At 35.2% G+C, this 19,442-nt stretch overlaps 2 protein-coding genes across 8 annotated transcripts; both read left to right on the top strand.

Moving 5' to 3' along the window:
- The first annotated feature begins 1,056 nt into the window (after positions 1-1,056).
- On the top strand, positions 1,057-18,972 carry LOC132641607 (putative late blight resistance protein homolog R1A-10). 7 transcript variants are annotated; one of them, XM_060358652.1, is made up of 10 exons: positions 7,749-8,524; positions 10,293-10,358; positions 10,472-10,561; positions 11,592-11,750; positions 12,407-12,525; positions 13,273-13,321; positions 13,901-17,983; positions 18,057-18,140; positions 18,579-18,670; positions 18,776-18,972. In XM_060358652.1, the coding sequence occupies exon 7, from the start codon at positions 15,568-15,570 to the stop codon at positions 17,926-17,928; it is 2,361 nt and encodes a 786-aa protein (XP_060214635.1). In that variant the 5' UTR covers positions 7,749-8,524; positions 10,293-10,358; positions 10,472-10,561; positions 11,592-11,750; positions 12,407-12,525; positions 13,273-13,321; positions 13,901-15,567; the 3' UTR covers positions 17,929-17,983; positions 18,057-18,140; positions 18,579-18,670; positions 18,776-18,972. The 7 variants fall into 7 exon arrangements, with proteins under 7 accessions (XP_060214630.1, XP_060214629.1, XP_060214631.1 ...); XM_060358650.1 differs by having other exon boundaries at positions 18,575-18,670; XM_060358651.1 differs by having other exon boundaries at positions 18,556-18,670.
- LOC132639832 (probable U3 small nucleolar RNA-associated protein 7) lies at positions 10,308-14,638 on the top strand. Its single transcript, XM_060356233.1, has 8 exons — positions 10,308-10,412; positions 10,526-10,561; positions 11,592-11,678; positions 12,123-12,228; positions 12,407-12,525; positions 12,820-12,905; positions 13,273-13,321; positions 13,901-14,638. Exons 1-8 carry the CDS (start codon positions 10,308-10,310, stop codon positions 14,636-14,638), a joined length of 1,326 nt encoding a protein of 441 aa, XP_060212216.1.
- Positions 18,973-19,442: the final 470 nt, after the last annotated feature.

The following is a 19,442-nucleotide window of genomic DNA, read 5'->3' as shown; positions in this document are numbered from 1 at the left end:
ATTATCCTTAATGATAAACGATAAATATCTATGACTATACAAATGTTATAATCGTATCCGATTAAATTGCATCATACACATTGAAACGAATGAAATGGAATAACAACTAAAGATGGCTAACGAATGATAAGACTCCGGGCGGAAGAGACTTCCCAAAGGCCAAGATACTTGGAATATGCTGTTAGCACTATAATAAATATCTTGATTGAATGCAATTGCTAAAGTTCAACAGAATGACTTCAGCAGTTATAGTGCGACGCCCTTTTTGACAAATGGGAACTAGCTAGCAATTATCAAGTTCAACAAACCAATTATTCTATCCCTCGATCATGAGGTAGCTTAAGGGGACGAGCTTGTTCTTTTCATTTTGTAAATGTATTTGTAGACTAAACATATCTTGAAAACACATAAGTTATTTGGATCTGAAGGATCTGCTTTTTTTTTTTCTTTTCTTTTTTTGGGTTGTTGTTGGGGTTAACAGTTTTGATATCAAAGGCTCATGAGCCAGACTAATTTGAATTCACGCTAAGTAAGCCACTAAAAGAGTGGAGTAAAGTGCCTTCTATAAAGAGGTTTTCACTTTTATAAATCAGAGACTTCTGATTAAGGACGGAGGAATTTCAACCATTTCAATACATCCCACGATAATAAAAGAACTGATATTCATTACTCTATGAAAACCATCATTTATCTTTGGGAATCTCCATCTCTCTTGACCCCTTACTTATCGCGTCATTTATTTTCTTTGCCGAAAAGGAAAGTCCAATTGAACTATAGAACTCAAGGAATCACTGAATTCCTACTCGTGACGTTGTTGCTTCTGATGAATGTTCAATAGGTTAATATTAGTAGCCAGGTAGTTATTGACCTTCAAACTCCTCACTCCACCTCTTATAGTCAGGGGCGTATATTTAACTTAATTTAAACTATTAATAAGTGGAAGTTCCCTTGTACGGCGAAGGGTACTCTCGAAATAATATCATCTCTTAGGGGCATTTTAATATTTTCAGTTCAACCCTCTTTTTTCTTTCCCAATGACACGTGCTGTAGTTGTTCCATACAACTGGGTTGCACTACAGTCCATTGATTATCAAGAGTCTGACTCAATCTTGCCATTTCTTCTTTTTCATCAGTCTTTTATGTTTTTTTTTTCCAGTCTCTGCAACTTGAGGCTCGCCTTCTTCTGGTCACTTACATTTCAATTGTTCCCTCCCTCTCACCTCCTTTTTACGAGATTATTATTTTTATTGTCATGTTTTGATTGGATTTTTTGCAGGCGAGCTTTGATTTTAATTTTTCCTGTTGGTTTCGGACTTCCCATGTTTTTTTTTTCCGCTAACACCATATGGAGGGAATTTTGCACAACTTTCTAATATTTGGATGCATGCGTTTGGAGGTAATTGATTTTCTTCCTTTTTTAATTTCAAGTTTTCGGTCTGTAATAGTGTGGTCATCTTCTTCATAGTAAAATCTGAACCCTAATCTTCTCTGTAACGTCACTGGATGATTTTCACATTTCAGGTGATATTAATCCCATTCTTAATACTTTCTTCCTACTTAATAGTTAGATTAACTAATGAGTTATGTGAAACAATTTGATTTTCTTGTTTTCTAGTCTAGTGTAAAGTGGATTGGATTGTGTGGTCATTTGTCAACAGACCAATTGGCAGTCCATCAACTTCATTAAAGAAAAAATGACAAAAGGGGTTGTCCTACGCCTGGTCCCCCATTTCGGAAAAGGTGTAAATAAATTAGTACTACACTTGTTTAGACAATAATTAAGTAAGCTACTGAAATCTGCGCAAATCTATCTTTTAGGCATTCCAGCAAGTTGCAATAACCATTACTCAGAGAAAATGGCTTATGCTGCTCTTTCTTCACTTATGCATACACTGCAACAACTCTTGCAACCTAGCCAACAGTTGGTCTGTCGAAGCTCTATAGAACGACATGTTGAATCTGCTTATCAAAGTCTATGTGCTCTGCAAGTTTTTCTTCAGAATACTACAAAGGAAGCCAAAAATATCAAAACTCTCAAGGCTTTAGAAAAGAGGATCAGAGATGTAGTCTACAAAGCAGAAGATAGAGTTGATTCAAGCCTTAGAAGCGTCATTCTAGCTTATAATGGAGACAACCGAGAAAGGGCATGTAGATCCTTTTCTGAAGAATTGCTAGAAGTGGAAAAAGAAGTTGATTCTCTCAAGAAAGAGGTGATGCAGATCGAGATTAGCAAGCATGGATTCAAGTCAGCAGAAGCAACTACTACTTCTTCATCATCAAGAAGGTATGCAACTGATCAAAATACCATTATTGGGACGGAGGATGACTTCAATACCATAGTAGATCGCCTCACTAACCAAACAGATGAGTTAACTGTAATACCAATTGTCGGTATGGGCGGTATAGGTAAGTCAACTCTTGCTAGAAAAGTTTATGATGATTCATCTATTCGTTCTCGATTTGATAAACATGCATGGTTGACTCTCTCTGAAAGCTACAATGAGAGACAAATGCTTCTTGAAATTGTCTCCTCAATTACTGGAAGCTGTCAAGAAATGAGTGATGATCAACTAATGGAGATCGTGTATAAAGGTCTGAAGGGTAGGAAGTTTCTAATTGTCATAGATGATATTTGGGGTACTGAGGCTTGGGACCAAATGCGACGAATGTTTCCAAATGATGAAAATAAAAGCCGAATTCTATTAACTACTCGGCTCAAATATGTTGCTGATTATGCCAGCGGTGCTGATTTTCCTCCTCATCATATGTCTTTTCTAAGTTTCGATGATAGTTGGAATCTATTTACCAAAATACTATTCCAAGAAGAACCCTATCCTCCACAACTACAACAAATTGGGAAGCATATCGTACAGCAATGCGGAGGATTACCTCTATCAATTATTGTCGTTTCTGGACTTCTTGGAAAGATGGAATTGACCCATGATAATTGGAAGAAGGTTGAGGAAAATTTGAACTCATTCTTTGGTAGGGTCTCCGAACAATGTCAAGCAATTCTTTCTTTGAGCTACAGTTGTTTGCCTCAACATTTGAAGGCTTGTTTTCTCTATATTGGAAGTTTTCCTGAAGATATGGAAATTAGTGTTTCGGTGTTGATTAGACTATGGATTGCCGAGCTATTCATAAAGGCAGGAAGCAATCAAAGGCTAGAAGTGGTGGCAGAGGAGTATCTAGAAGAGTTAATTGATAGAAGTCTAATTTTGGCCCGTAAACGGAAGGTTAATGGAAGAATGAAAACTTGCAAAATTCATGATCTTCTTCGGCAGATGTGCATAAGAGAAGCTCAAATGGAAAATTTTGTGCATGTCAAGAATGAGAATGTCCCAACTTTATCAGAAGGAATAAATTATGAAAGGCGAGTGATGATTCCGCTTAATATTCTTAGCAAGCATGTTTATGGTCATAGGCATAGGAGTGGTACTATCAGTACAATCCGCAGCTTGGTTGTTACGAGCATTAATCTTATTCGTATTTATAAGCGTCCCTATTCCATTATCTCACATTTTGAGCTGCTCAAGGTGTTGGACGTATCTCAAATTGATTATGATTTCTCTAATGTAATACCTCAACTTGTACATTTGAGATATGTTGCTGCAAAAATATCCAAAGCTCCTTCACTAGCCAAACTGTGGAATCTACAGACCATAATTCTTCGTAAAATAGAACGTAATTCCCGATCATACGCGGAGCTCCTATCAGAGATCTGGACAAAGACGGAGATAAGACATCTAGATATTGGAAAGGAAATACGTTTGCCTAATCCTCTTGAGGCAGAAAGTCATGAAGAACAACCATTGTTTCTCAATAACTTGCAAATACTTGCTCTCAGTTCCTCTCCATTTTTGGCGGAAATCCTAAGAAGAGCTCCCAATCTAATTAAGCTAAAGATTGTGTCTTTGAAATCTGTTGACTGGCCTGCTATTCTTGATTATGTCATTCTATTACAACAACTGGAGGCGCTATTTATACAAGGAACCTTTGGCCGGATGATTCTCTCTAGGGATTTTTACCTGCCTAATCTCAAGCAGTTGAGATTACGTTATACTAAATTGGGATGGGAAGATATGGTTGTGCTGGCTAATTTACCCAATCTTGAGGTGCTCAAAGCAAATAACGCAATCCATGGAACAGATTGGATACTAAATGAAGATGTTGTGTTTCAAAGATTAAAATATCTACGAATCAAGGGCGGAGATCTGGAAAGGTGGGAAGCAACTAGTGATAATTTTCCGATACTGGAGAAACTAATCCTGATTGCGTTTCGTACACTGTCGGAGATTCCCCAGAGTATTGGAGATATAATGACGCTAAAATTAATTCAAATAGTATTTTGCAGCTCTACTGTCGAAACTAGTGCAAAGAAAATTCAAGAAGAGCAAGAAAGCTATGGAAATGATGAGCTTCAATTTCTAATCATAGGTATGTTAATATTCCATCTTGATTATTAGCAATATCTTAATTAATATGTTCATGTCGTGTTTCCTGTTGTCTTTCATTTCTTGTTTTCTCCTGTAAACTTGGACCTATAATGAATCTCAAAAGAACATTTTTGCAAAAGAAGTTGGATATAATTGTAAAGAATATATTAAGTGATAATGAGCAAGACAACATAACATTAAAAGGGTTTTAATTTAATATTTTGGGTTATGAAAAAAATGATTATATAAGAAAAGTAATTGTATTCTAATAAATTAAAATAGAATCTAATTTTTTTCATTCGCACACACTTCGCTCTATACTAGTGTACTTGTCCGCGCTTCGCGCGGTCATTAAAAAATAAATCAAAATATGAATGAATATTAATATTAAAATGTTGTGTATAAATAATTATTTAACAGGAAATTTTATTGAGAAGTATTTTAGGTTAAATATGAAAAAATTAATCTAAATCAGTTGTGATTTGAATAAAAGAACCAACTATAAAAACCTAACATAACTTTAGTGGAGGACACGCACAGTTCATAATAAGACAAATGTGAAATAAGATGAGATAAAATTAATGTAATTAGAAATTTGCATCTAAAGGCATTAAGCATTTAATTGCATATACACGATGAAGAAAAATTAAACAAAAATTTTATTGAAAATAATTTCCAAAAAGTGATCAAGTACTTAGATCCAAACTAAATTTTATAAATTACTTATAGTAATATAGAATCATCTAGGATCAACTAATATTTCTAAAGAGAAGTATTGGGCAAAGAAAACTCCACAAAAATAATTAAGAGTACGTGGGTTAAGATGTATTTTGATTCATCTCACTCGGTAATTCACACCAGGGTAAGGATGAAAATTTCTAAAAACATAAAAGCCAGTGCCTAGTGTTTGACATCTGTCTCCTTTAACTTTCTATCCAATAAGCCCAAAACTAAATCTCAAATTCATAGAAAAGGCTTTTAATTGTTAGGTAAAAACACAAAGAAATTAAAAACAAAACAAAACAAAAAAAATTTGGTTGTTTTTCTCCCATTCTCTCTCTTTCTTCCTTTCTTTTTCTTCTCACGCCAAATATGATGCCCTTAATATGGACTTCAACTTTGTTGAAAGCTAATGCATGAATGATACCTATAAAAAAAAATAATGACGCATGAATGCAATTAAAATAGATACATGCAAATAAATACAAGTTATCCTTCCATCAACATCTTAAAAGAATAATAACAATAGTAGCACTTAAAATCATGTGTAAAATATCCCTCCTACTTTCTAAAGTACATAAACAATACACTATTTTATGGCGAGAAATTAATTAAAAATAATAGTAGTAGTATAAAATTTACAAGTCACTCCGAGTGCAGAAAATTATTTATTGTGAATCTAAGTAAAACATGATCAAGAAAGATCAAATGATAACAAATATAAACAAAATGTATATATGCTTTTCCTTCCCTATAATAGTCTCCACAATCACCATGTAGATATCATATGACAGAAATTCATGGAAGTTCCTTCCATTGGAGACTTTTCAATACACATTGTCCCGAGGCAAATCCACATCCAATGTATGGCCAGTTTCATCAGTAAATGAGTTTTGTCATTTGATTTCTTTCTGTCCATTCTTCAAATTTTTGCACTAAACATTTTTCCATCTGTCAATTGTGTAGTGTGAAATAAAATCAATTCATTAGTGCAAGAACTTGTGAACTTGGGGTAATTTTACAACAACTCCAGAATACTTGTGACTCTAAATCATATTGCTTGAGAGGAGAAAAAACGTACAGAAACTTAAAGAGACAGAGAGATGAAACTCTAAAATTCACGAAAATGGAGAAAGCATTTAGAAACGGTAGTGATATAGTACCCTGCTTGGTGCTTACCCAAAGCTCCCCTCATTTCAGTTTGGAGCCTATCATGCTATGAAAATATATAGGACAGGGGAAGTGAATGGTTTGAAATTTATTCGAAGAACATCAATTCACAAAATCAATTTTGTAACTGATATGAAAGCAGACGGCTGAGTTTTTGGTTTTCTTATAGAAACCAAACGTGCTGGAGTTTAATAGGTTGTTTGGTTATAATTTTTTTTTTCTTCAAATGAGTTAAGAGTGTGAATCTCTTAATTTTTTTTTTTTTTAAAAGGAAAGAATCTGAACTTTCTAATAAGCAAAGAAAGGTCAGAAGGTATGAAGTCATAAAGTGCTCATAAATTTGCACATTAATTCATTTGGTGTTATGATTATATGAAAGGGTTTGGAGTTATGGATACTTAATTACCAATTTAAATTAGAAGTTATGAAGATATGAGTTATGGAGATTATTTTTAAAATAAAATAATAAGAAAAATGAGAGAAAAGGGCCAAAAAAGGAGAAAAAAGATAAATAGAAATGGTGGTCATAGAGAGGTGTCACATCATCTTGCCTATGCCTGACTTTATCTTATATATACATTACCTTCTATCATGAGTTGTAAGAATTTTTATTTTTTTTGTGTGTCAGCTATACTCATAATGTGGTTGTAACAGATAAATTTGGACGGGAAGTGTAGCATAATATACTTTTAATGCAATGGAAGATAAGCCTACAAGTGCTAGTGTGAGAGTCACTGCATTGTATTCCATCCGAATGACAAACTGCCAGTGTGGACAGAAGAATGCTGGCTATTTACCAGCAGGGGATTTGCCTTCTGGATCGAGCTTGTCGCACGGGGCTTGCCTAGTGCAGGTTATCTCTTCTGTGTGGTTTGCGGGCTATTAAACAGGAGCGAGATTTACCCTGTGCCCACTTGAAAGGTAGCGACGGCTGCGGGTTCCCTTGTCATCAAAAAAAGAAAAAAGAATGCTGGCTGTTTTTCCAAATACCGATCAACTGTTAAATTGTTTAATGGACTGTGTAATGTTAAGTATGTATTGGTGCTCAATAGTTAAGGGTAGTATAGTTTCAAAACTAGTCTAAATATAACATATTTTCTACATAAAGGGACCAAAAGAGACACATTTTCTGTCAATTGAAAGTTAAGTGTGTTTAATGATATATCATAAGGACCAAAATAAAAAATTTAAAATAATTGAGGAACCAAAAGTGTTATTATCCCAAGCTTTTCTTTTGCTTTCTTGACAAGCATATAGTGCATAAAAAATTCCAAGAGGTTGGAAAGAGCCATAAAAGAACAAGTACCACAACTTCACATACACCAAGCTTTAAAATCAAGTTTCTTCGTTAGTATCAAATTATTATCATATAATACTAAAAGTGAAAATCTCTTATCTTCGAAGTTAGATTACGATTTGCCCCTGCATTAAATCAAAATGTAATAAAACATCTAATTAATAGCACTATACTAATTATATAAAGATTGAATTACAAGTTCAACAATTAAATAATTTTTCTTTATATTAATATATAAAATGCTTCACACCCTCAAAAGGCAATGAATCCAAAAACGTATTTTAACATTTTTTTTAGTTATATCAATATATATACACACACACACGCCCATCAAATATTGACATTTTACCCTTCCTTTGAACTCTAATTCTAAAATATATTTCTGCCAGAAAGTAAAGTGTAATCTTCTAATAAATGATTAGTCAATTAATTATTTTCTACTATAATTAACCAGCTAGTAAATGAAAAGGCAGTCACCGGAAGATATTATAATGACCTAAGTAAATGATAAAGTTGTGTTGATTCACTGCACCCTTTCAACTCCTTCATAAAGTTATATTTACTGCAATCTTTCAATTCATAACTTTCATCCTTGCTTCATATCATTGTAATGGCAATAATCTTTTGTTCCCATAAATTAACATTCTTTGTGGAGGTTGTCAATGATGAAAGCCATCTTATTGTCATTAGAATAACCTCTTCGAATGTGCTGCTATGAAAAATACTTTGTAGAGAAAAAGAATTTATGTTGCAGAATGTCCAGTGAAGATGAAAACAAGCTTTTCCACCTTTGTTGTCCTACTCTTAACTAAAGTTGTCACTTATTTCTGTTATGCAAATGAAGTTACTCACGTGAATCTTGAAGTAGAAAAATTTGCGCGTAGATGTTTTACGTGCTCTGGTATTGGATTCTGAATTTCAGATTCTTTATTTGAAAAAGTGAATCTCTTTTTTTTTTTTTTTTTTTTTTTGGGAATTCTACATCATTTCTTAGTTGAATTTGTTGTACCGGCTAGCATGTTCATAAATTATTATTTTTTTATAATAATTTATCCCTCTACTGTATCCATGGCTGCTTCTAAGGCACAAAATTAAAGCTTACTAAGGGTGTGTCCAGTACGGAAGAAAATATTTTCTCAAAAAATGTGTTCTCAAAAAGTAAATAAATTTTTACTTATTTTTTTCATATATTCGGTTGATTAATAAGTGAATTTCTTATCTATTTTTTCATATTCGATTGGTTGATAAAAATTATTTTTTAAAAAATACCACTCATGAGTCATGCCTCACCACCAACCAGCCCCCTCAAGCACCCCCCAACCAATTCCCACCACCCTCCAACCGCTTCATCTTCAGCTACTCCTACGCCACACCTCCACCCACCCACCCCACTGCTAAAGTGTTATCATAAAAAAAAAACCTAAGGGCTTGTTTGGTTTAAATTATTGTACCTAATCCTACTACAGATGAGGTGAGTTTTTATATTAATTTTCAAATTTACATACAAAATGGTGTAAAGGGTAATTGATAAAGTTGCTGTTTTTGAATCAAGTATTAATAAAAATTTGTTCTTGGCCATTCACAATTAGTAATTTGTATGTGTAATTTGTAGTTTTTATATTACTTTTCAAATTTACAGGCAAAATGGGGCAAAGGGTAGTAGTCAAAGTTGCTGTTTTTGAATCAAGTATTGAGAAAATTTTGTTTTTGGCCACTCATAATTAGAAATTCTGCATCTTTTTCCATATATAGCTGAGGTTATTCCTTCATTGTAGTTTTTTTTTCTTTTCTTTTGGATTCTTTTTATCTAAATTAAATTTTATAAGTGGTGGAATGAGTTCCTTCATCAGAATCTGTGCGTGGGTTGTGTGTAATATAACCAGCTTTTAACTAATATGGAACTACTACTTGAAGCAAACTGATTAAATATCGAAATTATCTAGAAAATAGTAGTTAGAATCAATTTCATTGTCCAGAAGAAACATACCAACTTTAAATGTTTTTTCACTATTTGGAATTTATGAAGTTGGAGTTGAAGATGGAATTGTGTTTGGTTATACTTTTTGCAAAGGAGAGAAGAGAGGTCTTTATTTGGAATATATGAAGTCGGAGTTGGAAAACATGTTTGGAGCACTTCTCCAAATTTGAAATCCAGCTCCAAGTTGGATTTGGAACTTTTATAACCAAAAACATTGAGTTTGAAATAAAGTGAAAAACTATTCCGGAAAAAAAAGTGAATAATTCTCATGGCCAAACGGCGGCCACTATCATTCACTCTTTAGATTTGGTTGAGTTGGGTTAAACTACAGGTTGTATATGGTGGTTATTGATCATTATCAACACCTAGTAGGATTGTTCTGTATTGTTCGCTTTATGCCTATTTTGGGAAGATGAATCTTGTTACGTTTTTAGTATTTTTCTGGACTTTGCTTTCTTTACAATAATATTGGACCTTGGTTTTAGAATTTAAGCGATGGCATGTTGAAACCTTTGAGTTCTTAACATGGTTGTTTGAAGCCAAATAGTATTACAATTGATGATTAGATCCAATATTTCTTGATTAGAAGTGCCAAACATCACTATGAATAGAAATCTTTTAAAACCTGATCATTTGCTTTCTTATTCTTACTCATCTGCCTTGTGATTCTTCTCGATATCTTGACTGGTAGGTCATTTCTGAAGAGATGGATATGACAAAAAAGAAATACCTTAGAGGTGAAGGAACAAATTTGAAGGTACTGAAGTTTGTTACAATTTCTAAACTTGCTTTTAATTTAGCTTTGATTCTGGTTAGTTTTTGTTTTCCTTGATGACCATATGTTAAAGAGCTACTTCTAATGATTTGCAGGCATTGAAAGATAAAAAATTACAGGGTCAGCTTGCTGTGAAAGAAGATTTGTAGGGAAAATCTGCAGCAGCTGCCACTAAGGCTGAGAAGGTATCTAGACTTTGTTCTGATAGTTTAGCTTAATTTTCTAGGCATCTACGGAATATTTGTTATGCATATCACTATTTTTTGTTTCTCATGCTGTATCTAGTAGATTTATTCTACTGCCCTAACTGCTCCCTCCTGCCAGCCCAACAGAATCCCCCTGCCAGATTGTTCTCTTTCTGTTGCTCGTATTTCTCATTAAACTCAATCCGGAAAACCAAGGTCAAATTGTAGATGAAATGACAAAATGGCCCTTATGTAAAATGACAAAATGGTCCCTTATGTTTGAGGGTAGGTTCAAGATAGTCCCTGGAGTATGAACTTAACATTTTTGGTCCTTTTGAGTTTGCCAAAAGTTAACACTTTTAGTCTCCGTCAAATATTTACCAAACTCTGTCTATTAGATTTGACGGGAACTATGAAGAAAAAGGAAATTAGTGGGAACTCACATTTAGAGGTACAGTTTTTGTAGCTTCTGTTATTTTAAATTTATTTCTAGAGTCTGGTGCAGCTTTTTTTTTTTTGATTAAGCACCGGGTGTCCGAGGCTCTTTGAGCCCCGACTAATCCCGGGGGTGCACACGCCCTCGACAAGGAGTTTCCCGCAAGTGCACCACGGGTAATTCAGGGTTTTACCCAGTCCGATGGCCCTCAGAAATTGTTTGCACCCAGTGGGTTTCGAACTTGAGACCTTGAAAGGGAGCACCCCAAGGCTCAAGCCAATTGCCACCGGCCCAACCCCTGAGGGTTTGTCTGGTGCAGCTTTTGCAATTTTTTTGTATATTCTAGTGTCAAGTGTATTTTTTGTTGTTGCATATTTTAGGATTTGATGGAACTTTCTTCGTATTGCATACCTTAGGATTTGATGGGACTTTCTTGGTGTTTATAGATAAATCTTTTATTTTTTTTCCTCTGTTTCCGTCAAGTCTAACAGTGTTTCCTATGTTAACCATTTGAAGTTGATTTTATCAACTGTGTACAATTTTATGCCTGTCACTGAGATTTGTTTGAATCTCCAACTCTTTTGCTTTTGTCAGTGGCTTATGCCAAGTGAGGGTGGTTATCTAGAGGGTGATGGTATTGAGAAGACTTGGAGAATAAAGCAGGATGCAATTGCCAATGAAGTAAGCAGGATGCAATTGCCAATGAAGTTGACATCTTGAGCTCTAGAAAACAATTTGATATCGTCTTACCAGGTGAAGCTTTTGCAAGATTTTGCTTATATATAACTATTGAAAAAGCTGTAAAGTTGCCCGTCTTTCTTTCATTTTCATTTTGATGATCATGGAATTTTGGCATGTCCTGCATATTCATCTATTTAAACTTGCAAGCAGAATAGTGAAACGTAGTATGTTTCATCCCTAGCAACTGTCACTGGTTTTGGTTATTACTCATCTCTTAGCCTTGAGATTTTGCTCAGATGATTCTTTGAATCTTAGTAAAAGCCTCACTAATGGAAGCCGGTGAAGATGAAAACCTTAGTTATTATGCTTCATCACAGAATTTTGAAATAGTTATGAAATGTTGGTCTGAAGCATTCATGCTGTATACCTTCATTTCATACTCAGCTTTCTCAAATAAAAGAGGTGGTGGATGTTCTTCTGTTTGTTTATTTTCAGTTCTTTACCTATGTTCGAATCTTCTCATCGTTTTCCGTTGTGCTTGATATAACAAGTACGAATATTCGCTGGTGATTTATATGATGATGAGTCTGTGCATTATCCATCTTATTAATTTTTGATGATAAAGTGAGGCATTTGTGCTGCTCTCCTGTCCGTCATTTGTCTTTTTTATGCTTCCACAAATTATGGTTAAATGTAGTTTCACATCAGTTGTGACTTGTATTTTGCAGATTTTGGTCCTTACACTCTTGAATTCACCCCTAGCGGTCGCTACATGGCTTCAGCTGGACGCAAGGGTCATATTGCTATTGTAGATATGAAAAACATGAATGCCATTAAAGAACTACAGGTACTTATTGTTTTGTGATTTATTCTCGAAAACCATTGTATAAAACAAGCATATAGATGTTATTGTTATACTTCGTAAAGGTGTCAAGGATCTTGCTTCTGGAGGTTTCAAGGCTGTCTGTTGCACATTAATCCATTTAACATTGTCTAGTCTTAGCTTACAGTTTGATGATTTAGTACCATTAATTTCATTATCACGTATCAAACTTAGTTTTTCGAATCAAGAAGTGTCAGCATCATTGTATTTTATTACACAACACCATTGAAATAAAGTCTTTATTACATTTTCTTATAGCTTCGGTTTCTTTTCCACGTTAGGGAAACAGTGAGTGATGTAGTCTTCTTGCATAATGAACAGTTTTTTGCTGCTGCTCAAAAGAAGTAAGACTCATTTTATGTCCAAATTTCTTGATTGTTATGTGTTAGAAGATAGGTTGCAAAGGAAGTCTATTCCTTTGGTTCTCTTTCACAAGGTATTGAGATTGTCTAAGTTCCTACGCTCTTCTTAAATGTTCACATAGATCTCAGAATTGGTTTGAATCTGGATATGAAAAGGAGGATGACTTTCGAATCAACTTGTTCTAGCATTTCCTTCTTTGTGTCAACTTGAATTTTACTGCAGCATCACTAATTTGTGCATGTCCACGTTCCAGCATTCTTCATTCCCATAGAATTCCTCCTTTTATTTATGTCCATCACAAACTTGGCAGATTTGGTTTCGTAAACCTAAATATCTTGCATGTCACAGGTACCCGTATATATACAATAGAGATGGCACGGAGCTCCACTGCCTGAAGGTTAGTTTGACCTGTTAATGCCATGTGCCTTTTGTTGTCTGGACAGTTAGATCATTACATGTTTTGTCGTTACAATTTGTGTTCTATGTACATGTGCCCTTTTAATACTTCCAATTTTCCATGGTTATTTTAGCTGGTGCATTATTTTACATACTTTTTAACTATGTTAATGGTTGGAACTTGGAAGAGCCAGGTGTCAGCAATTCTGCGTTTACTTAGTAGTTGTTTCTTATTCTTCGTAACTCTTCTTCCTTTTAAAAAATAAAATTCTTCACAGTGCATGTCTTCTGTTCCTTTGGGGAGTTGGTAGAATCATGCTTTTCTTGCTATAGTTTTGCTTCAAGAAAAGGAATAGGAATATTGATCTGGAATTACCGTTTATAGTCTACCGCCCAGAAAAGAAAATTTTATGGATTCCATGTGGTTGATTGCTATTTTAGGATGATATTGTTGAAACAAATGCATGCTTATCTTTTGCATTTTCCTGATTGCTTTAAGTTTTTAAGCAATTAAAAAAAGTAAGTATGGTCCTCACGCATGATAGTATGGTCCTCACGCATGATCTTTCTTAAATTCCAGGAACACGGTGCTATGCTAAAGCTTCAGTTTTTAAGGAATCACTTCCTTTTGGCTACTATAAACAAATTTGGTCAGCTGCGTTATCAGGATGTTACCACTGGACAGATGGTATCTAATCTTCGAACTGGCTTGGGTCGTACTGATGTCATGCAAGTGAATCCCTTCAACGGTGTGGTTGCTGTCGGCCATTCTGGTGGGACTGTCAGCATGTGGAAGCCTACGAGTGCTGCTCCCCTAGTGAAGATACTCTGGCATCCTGGACCCGTCACAGCTCTAGCATTCCACCCTAACGGCCATCTAATGGCAACTGCCGGTATGGAGAGGAAAATAAAGATTTGGGATTTGAGAAGATCTGAGGTTCTGCAAACATTACCTGGTCATTGCAAGGCCTTGGATTTTAGTCAAAAAGGCTTACTTGCTACTGCAACCGGATCCTTTGTACGAGTTTTCGGAGATCTTTCTGGATCTCTGAATTATGGCAGTTATATGACCCATTCTGTTGCGAAAGTATACCAAGTAAAGAAGGTGGCGTTCAGACCATACGAAGATGTTCTAGGTATAGGACACTCGATGGGTTGGTCTTCTATCTTAATCCCAGGATCCGGAGAACCCAACTTCGATTCTTGGGTGGCAAATCCGTTTGAAACATCTAAACAAAGAAGAGAGAAGGAAGTCCGCTCTCTTCTTGATAAACTTCCTCCGGAAACTATCATGTTGGATCCGACAAAGATTGGTTAGGTGAGACCAGCAACGAAGAAGTAAAAGCCAACAAAGGAGGAAAGAGAAACAGAAATGGAAGCTGCTATTGAGGAAGCTAGAAGTATTCCTATGAAGAAGAAAACAAAAGGTAGAAGCAAGCCGAGTAAGATCGCAAAGAAGAAGCAAGGAGCTGTTGAAAAAGCTAAGAAGCCTTTCTTGGAGCAACACCTGAAGAAGAGGAAACTCAGCTTCCAAAATCTTTAGAGCGTTTCGTTAGGAAGAAGGCAGTTGCATGATTAGTTATGTCCACTGGACTTTTCTTTCTTATCCTTGAGGCAATTTTGCTTATAGGAATTGAAGAAGCAAGTGCTGTAATTCTTCAGATCAAATTACCCCTTTTCGAGCCGTTTACGTTGCTTTTTACTGTTGAGGTTAAAAGTTTAGGCATTCTTGTTTAACATGGAGGTTTCCGGCTTGAAGTACAGGCGAACGTAAAATTGCATTGTTTTAATGGAATTTTAGAAGACTGGTCCAAATTTACTTTATTTTGTCAGTAGATAGAACAGCTGATTATGTCACAAACAAATACAGTAGCTCTTAACTTCAATCTTCCTAGCATAATTTTAGAAAACAGAAAAGCAGACATAATAAATGATGGAGGGCTTCCTGGCTATTACAGCTTTGGAATTAAATGAGGGATTTGAATCCCATTCTTAGTCCTTTCTTCCTAATTAATAGTTAGGTGTGCTAATGAATTTAAGTGAGAATACTTACCAAAATGAAAAAGAAATGAATTTAAGTGGACTGGATTTTGTGGTCACTCGTCAACAGACCTGGTCCCTTAAATAAATAGTACTACACATGTTGGGACAATAATTAACTAGGTTACTGAAGCAGGGGGATAAAATCTGCACAGATCTATCTTTTAGGCATTCCAAGCAAACTGCAATAACCATTACTCAGAGAAAATGGCTTATGCTGCTCTTTCTTCACTTAGGCATACACTGCAAAAACTCTTGCAACCTAACCAACAGTTGGTCTGTGGAAGCTGTATAGAAAATCAACATGTTGAATCTGCTTATCAAAGTCTATGTGCTCTGCAAGTTTTTCTTGAGGATACTACAAAGGAAGCCAAAGATATTGAAACTGTCAAGATTTTAGAAAAGAGGATCACAGATGTAGTCTACAAAGCAGAAGATAGAGTTGATTCAAGCCTTAGAAGCGTCATTCTAGCTGATAATGGAGACAACCGAGAAAGGGCATGTAGATCCTTTTTCGGAGAATTGCTAGAAGTGGAAAAAGAAGTTGATTCTCTCAAGAAAGAGGTGATGTGGATCGAGTTCAACAAGCATGGATTCAAGTCAGCAGAAGCAACTACTACTTCTTCATCATCAAGAAGGTATGCAGCTGAGCACAATACTGTTGTTGGAGCGAAGGATGACTTCAATATCATAGTAGATCGCCTCACCGCCCAAATAGATGAATTAATTGTCATAACAATTGTTGGTATGGGCGGTATAGGTAAGTCAACTCTTGCTAGAAAATTTTATGATGATCCATATATTCGTTCTCGATTTGATAAACATGCATGGGTCACTGTCTCTGAAAACTACAATGAGAAACAAATGCTTCTTGAAGTTGTCTCTTCATTTACCGAAATCAATCAAGAAATGAGCAACGATCAACTGTTGGAGCTCGCGTATAGATGTCTGAAGCTTAGTAGATTTCTAATTGTCATAGATGATATTTGGAGCATTGAGGCTTGGGACCAAATGGGAAGAATATTTCCAAATGATCACAATAAAAGCCGAATTCTCTTAACCACTCGGCTCAAATATGTTGCTGATTATGCCAGCTGCCCTGATTTTCCTCCTCATGATATGTCTTTTCTAAGTTCCGGAGATAGTTGGATTCTATTCACTGAAAGACTTTTCGGAAAAGATCCCTATCCTTCACAACTAGAAGAAATTGGGAAGCATATCGTAAAGCAGTGCGGAGGATTACCTCTATCAATTATTGTCGTTGCTGGACTTCTTGGAAAGATGGAACCGACCCATGATAATTGGAAGAAGGTTGAGGAAAATTTGAACTCATTCTTTGGTACGGTTTCTGAACAATGTCAAGCAATTCTTTCTTTGAGCTACAGTTACTTGCCCCAACATTTGAAGGCTTGTTTTCTCTATGTTGGAGGTTTTCCTAAAGATATGGAGATTTATGTTTCGAAGTTGACTAGGCTATGGATTGGTGAGCAGTTTATAAAGGCAAGATGCGATAAAAGGTTAGAAATAATGGCAGAGGAGTATCTAGAAGAGTTAATTGATAGAAGTCTAATTTTGGCTGGTGATCGGAAGGCTAATGGGAGAATGAAAACTTGCAAAATTCACGATCTTCTTCAGCAGCTGTGCATAAGAGAAGCTCAAATTGAAAATGTTGTGCATGTCAAGAATGAGAATGTCCCTATTTTCTCAGAAGGAATAAACTATGAACGGCGAGTGATTGTGCCGCTTGATATTCATAGCAAGCATTATTATTGTTATAGGCATGGGAGTGGTATTATCAGTACGATCTGCAACTTGGTTTTTACGAGCAATGCTTTTGATAATTATAAGCTTCCCTGTTCCGTTATCTCACATTTTGAGCTGCTTAAGGTGTTGGATGTATCTTCACTTAGATACGATTTCTCTGATGTAGTACCTCAACTTGTACATTTGAGATATGTTGCTGCATACATTAAAGAAGTTCCTTCACTAGCCAAATTGTGGAATTTACAGACCATAATTCTTCATAGGTTTACAAGCAGATACTTGCAGCTCCCACTAGAGATCTGGACAAAGACAGAGATAAGACATCTCATTATTAGAGGGCTATTTATACCCAATCCTCTAGAGGCAGAAAGTCATGGAGAACAACCTTTGTTTCTCAATAATTTGCATAAACTTTATCTCTATTCCTCTCCTTTTTTGGCAGAAATACTACGAAGAACTCCCAATCTAATTAAGATAGAGATTCTGCGTTTGAACCCTGTTGACTGGCCTGCTATTCTTGATTCTGTCATTCTATTACAGCAGATGGAGACACTACTTATAGAAGCAGCCTATGATGACCGGATGATTCTCTCTAGGGACTTTTTCCTGCCTAATCTCAACCAGTTAAAATTATCTGCTACTAATTTGGCATGGGAAAATATGGATGTGCTGGCTAATTTACCCAATCTTGAGGTTCTCAAAACAATTGAAGCTTTCAAAGGAACACATTGGAGATTAAATGAAGATGTTGTGTTTCAAAGATTAAAGTATCTACTACTTGAGTGGGAAAGTCTGGAAAGGTGAGAAGCAGCAAGTGATAATTTTCGGATGCTTGAGCAACTCGTCCCCTTTGAGCTCGGTAAGCTGGAGGAGATTCCTCATAGTATTGGAGAAATAATGACCCTCAAATTAATCCAAATAGACCTTTGCAGCTCCGGAGTCGTCACTAGTGCAATGAAAATTCAAGAAGAGCAAGAAAGCTACGGAAATGATGAGCTTCAAGTTCGATTTATTAGGTATGTTAAAATTCCATCTTTGATTACTAGCCAATTCTTAATTAATATGTTCATGTCGTGTTTTCTTTTTTCTGTCGTTTCTTGTTTTCACCAGTTAAAAGAGCTCATAAAGTTGGACCTATAATAAATTTCAAAAGAACAGTTTTGCAAAAAAAAAAAAAATGAAATAATTGTAAAGAATATATTTAAGTGATAATGAGCAAGACAACATGAGTTAAAAGGGTCTTAATTTATATTTTTGTGTTATGAAAAAAGAATGATTATGTAGGAAAAGTAATTGTATTCTAATTGATTAAAATAGTACTGTAGTAGAATTTATTATTTTCCATTTGCACACTCTTTTTTTTTTCCGAACATGTTAATTCTTTTAGTTGTTAATTTATGTAATAATGACCTATAGTAATAAATGTCAAAGAATTGTATTGTCAAATTAGGCAGTAGCCTAACTCACAACTCAAAAGCTAGCTCAAAGGAAGGAGGATTGCCCAAGCCTTATAAGGAACCCGGAGTTCTCGTCTGTCACCAATATGGTATATTCTCTTCATCAAATGTTGCAGTTAGTTTTAAAACAATATATTAAGTGATAATGTGCAATCACAACATATCACTAAATTTTTCACGTGATTTTTATGCAGGGGGATTTTTTAGCTCAGTGAAAGTTGGAAAATCTGCTAGTGTTGGAGGTGTTAAAACCCTGAGTACATGAGACATTCTGGAGAGTTTATGCATGTATTTTCCCCATTGATAGTTAATTGACTCGGATCTGTGTTCAAGCATATAGTAGCTACATACTAGAATGTTTGAATATTTTAATCATTGATTGGTTCGAGTGCATTGCCTTCAGAGCCAGAATTATTTGCAAACTTGAAACCCAAAATTTTTTCCCCCCAAAATGTGCACTTTTGGCTCAACAATTGCAGTGGTGTGTTGTTTCTAAGAGAATATCATAAATATGCAAAACACATTTGTGGAATGCGACATAAAGATAAAGCATAATGGAAAGAATAAACAAAAGCCGTTATTATACAAGCCAAATGCGATTTATAAGTCATATGAGACTTATGGCTTGTATTATTTAACGACTTCAACCTATTCTTTCCTTTTCCGTTATGGTTTAACCTTACGTTGCATTCTACAAATGCGTTGGGCATATTTTTGGTATTTCCTTAAAAATAATGCACCACTAGAATTGCTAAGCCAAAAATTGCGCATTTTGGCAAATATTTGTTTTTTCATTTATCTGTAATTTGGTTAGGAATTTGTTTTTAATACAGAACGAAAATTATCGCTCATCAATTTGAA

Source organism: Lycium barbarum, chromosome 5, assembly GCF_019175385.1.
Source record: "Lycium barbarum isolate Lr01 chromosome 5, ASM1917538v2, whole genome shotgun sequence".
NCBI classification, from domain to species: Eukaryota; Viridiplantae; Streptophyta; class Magnoliopsida; order Solanales; family Solanaceae; genus Lycium; species Lycium barbarum.
Note: the sequence above shows the minus strand (reverse complement) of the source record. Positions and strands in the feature narration are given on the sequence as shown.

Coding starts and splice junctions, on each gene's coding strand:
- LOC132641607 (XM_060358647.1), top strand. Junction 4,438..6,954: donor GCTTCAATTTCTAATCATAG/GTATGTTAATAT, acceptor TTTGTGTGTCAG/CTATACTCATAATGTGGTTG.
- LOC132639832 (XM_060356233.1), top strand. CDS start 10,308: ATGGATATGACAAAAAAGAAATACCTTAGAGGTGAAGGAACAAATTTG. Junction 10,562..11,591: donor CTGCCACTAAGGCTGAGAAG/GTATCTAGACTT, acceptor TGCTTTTGTCAG/TGGCTTATGCCAAGTGAGGG. Junction 11,679..12,122: donor AGGATGCAATTGCCAATGAA/GTAAGCAGGATG, acceptor TTTCATACTCAG/CTTTCTCAAATAAAAGAGGT.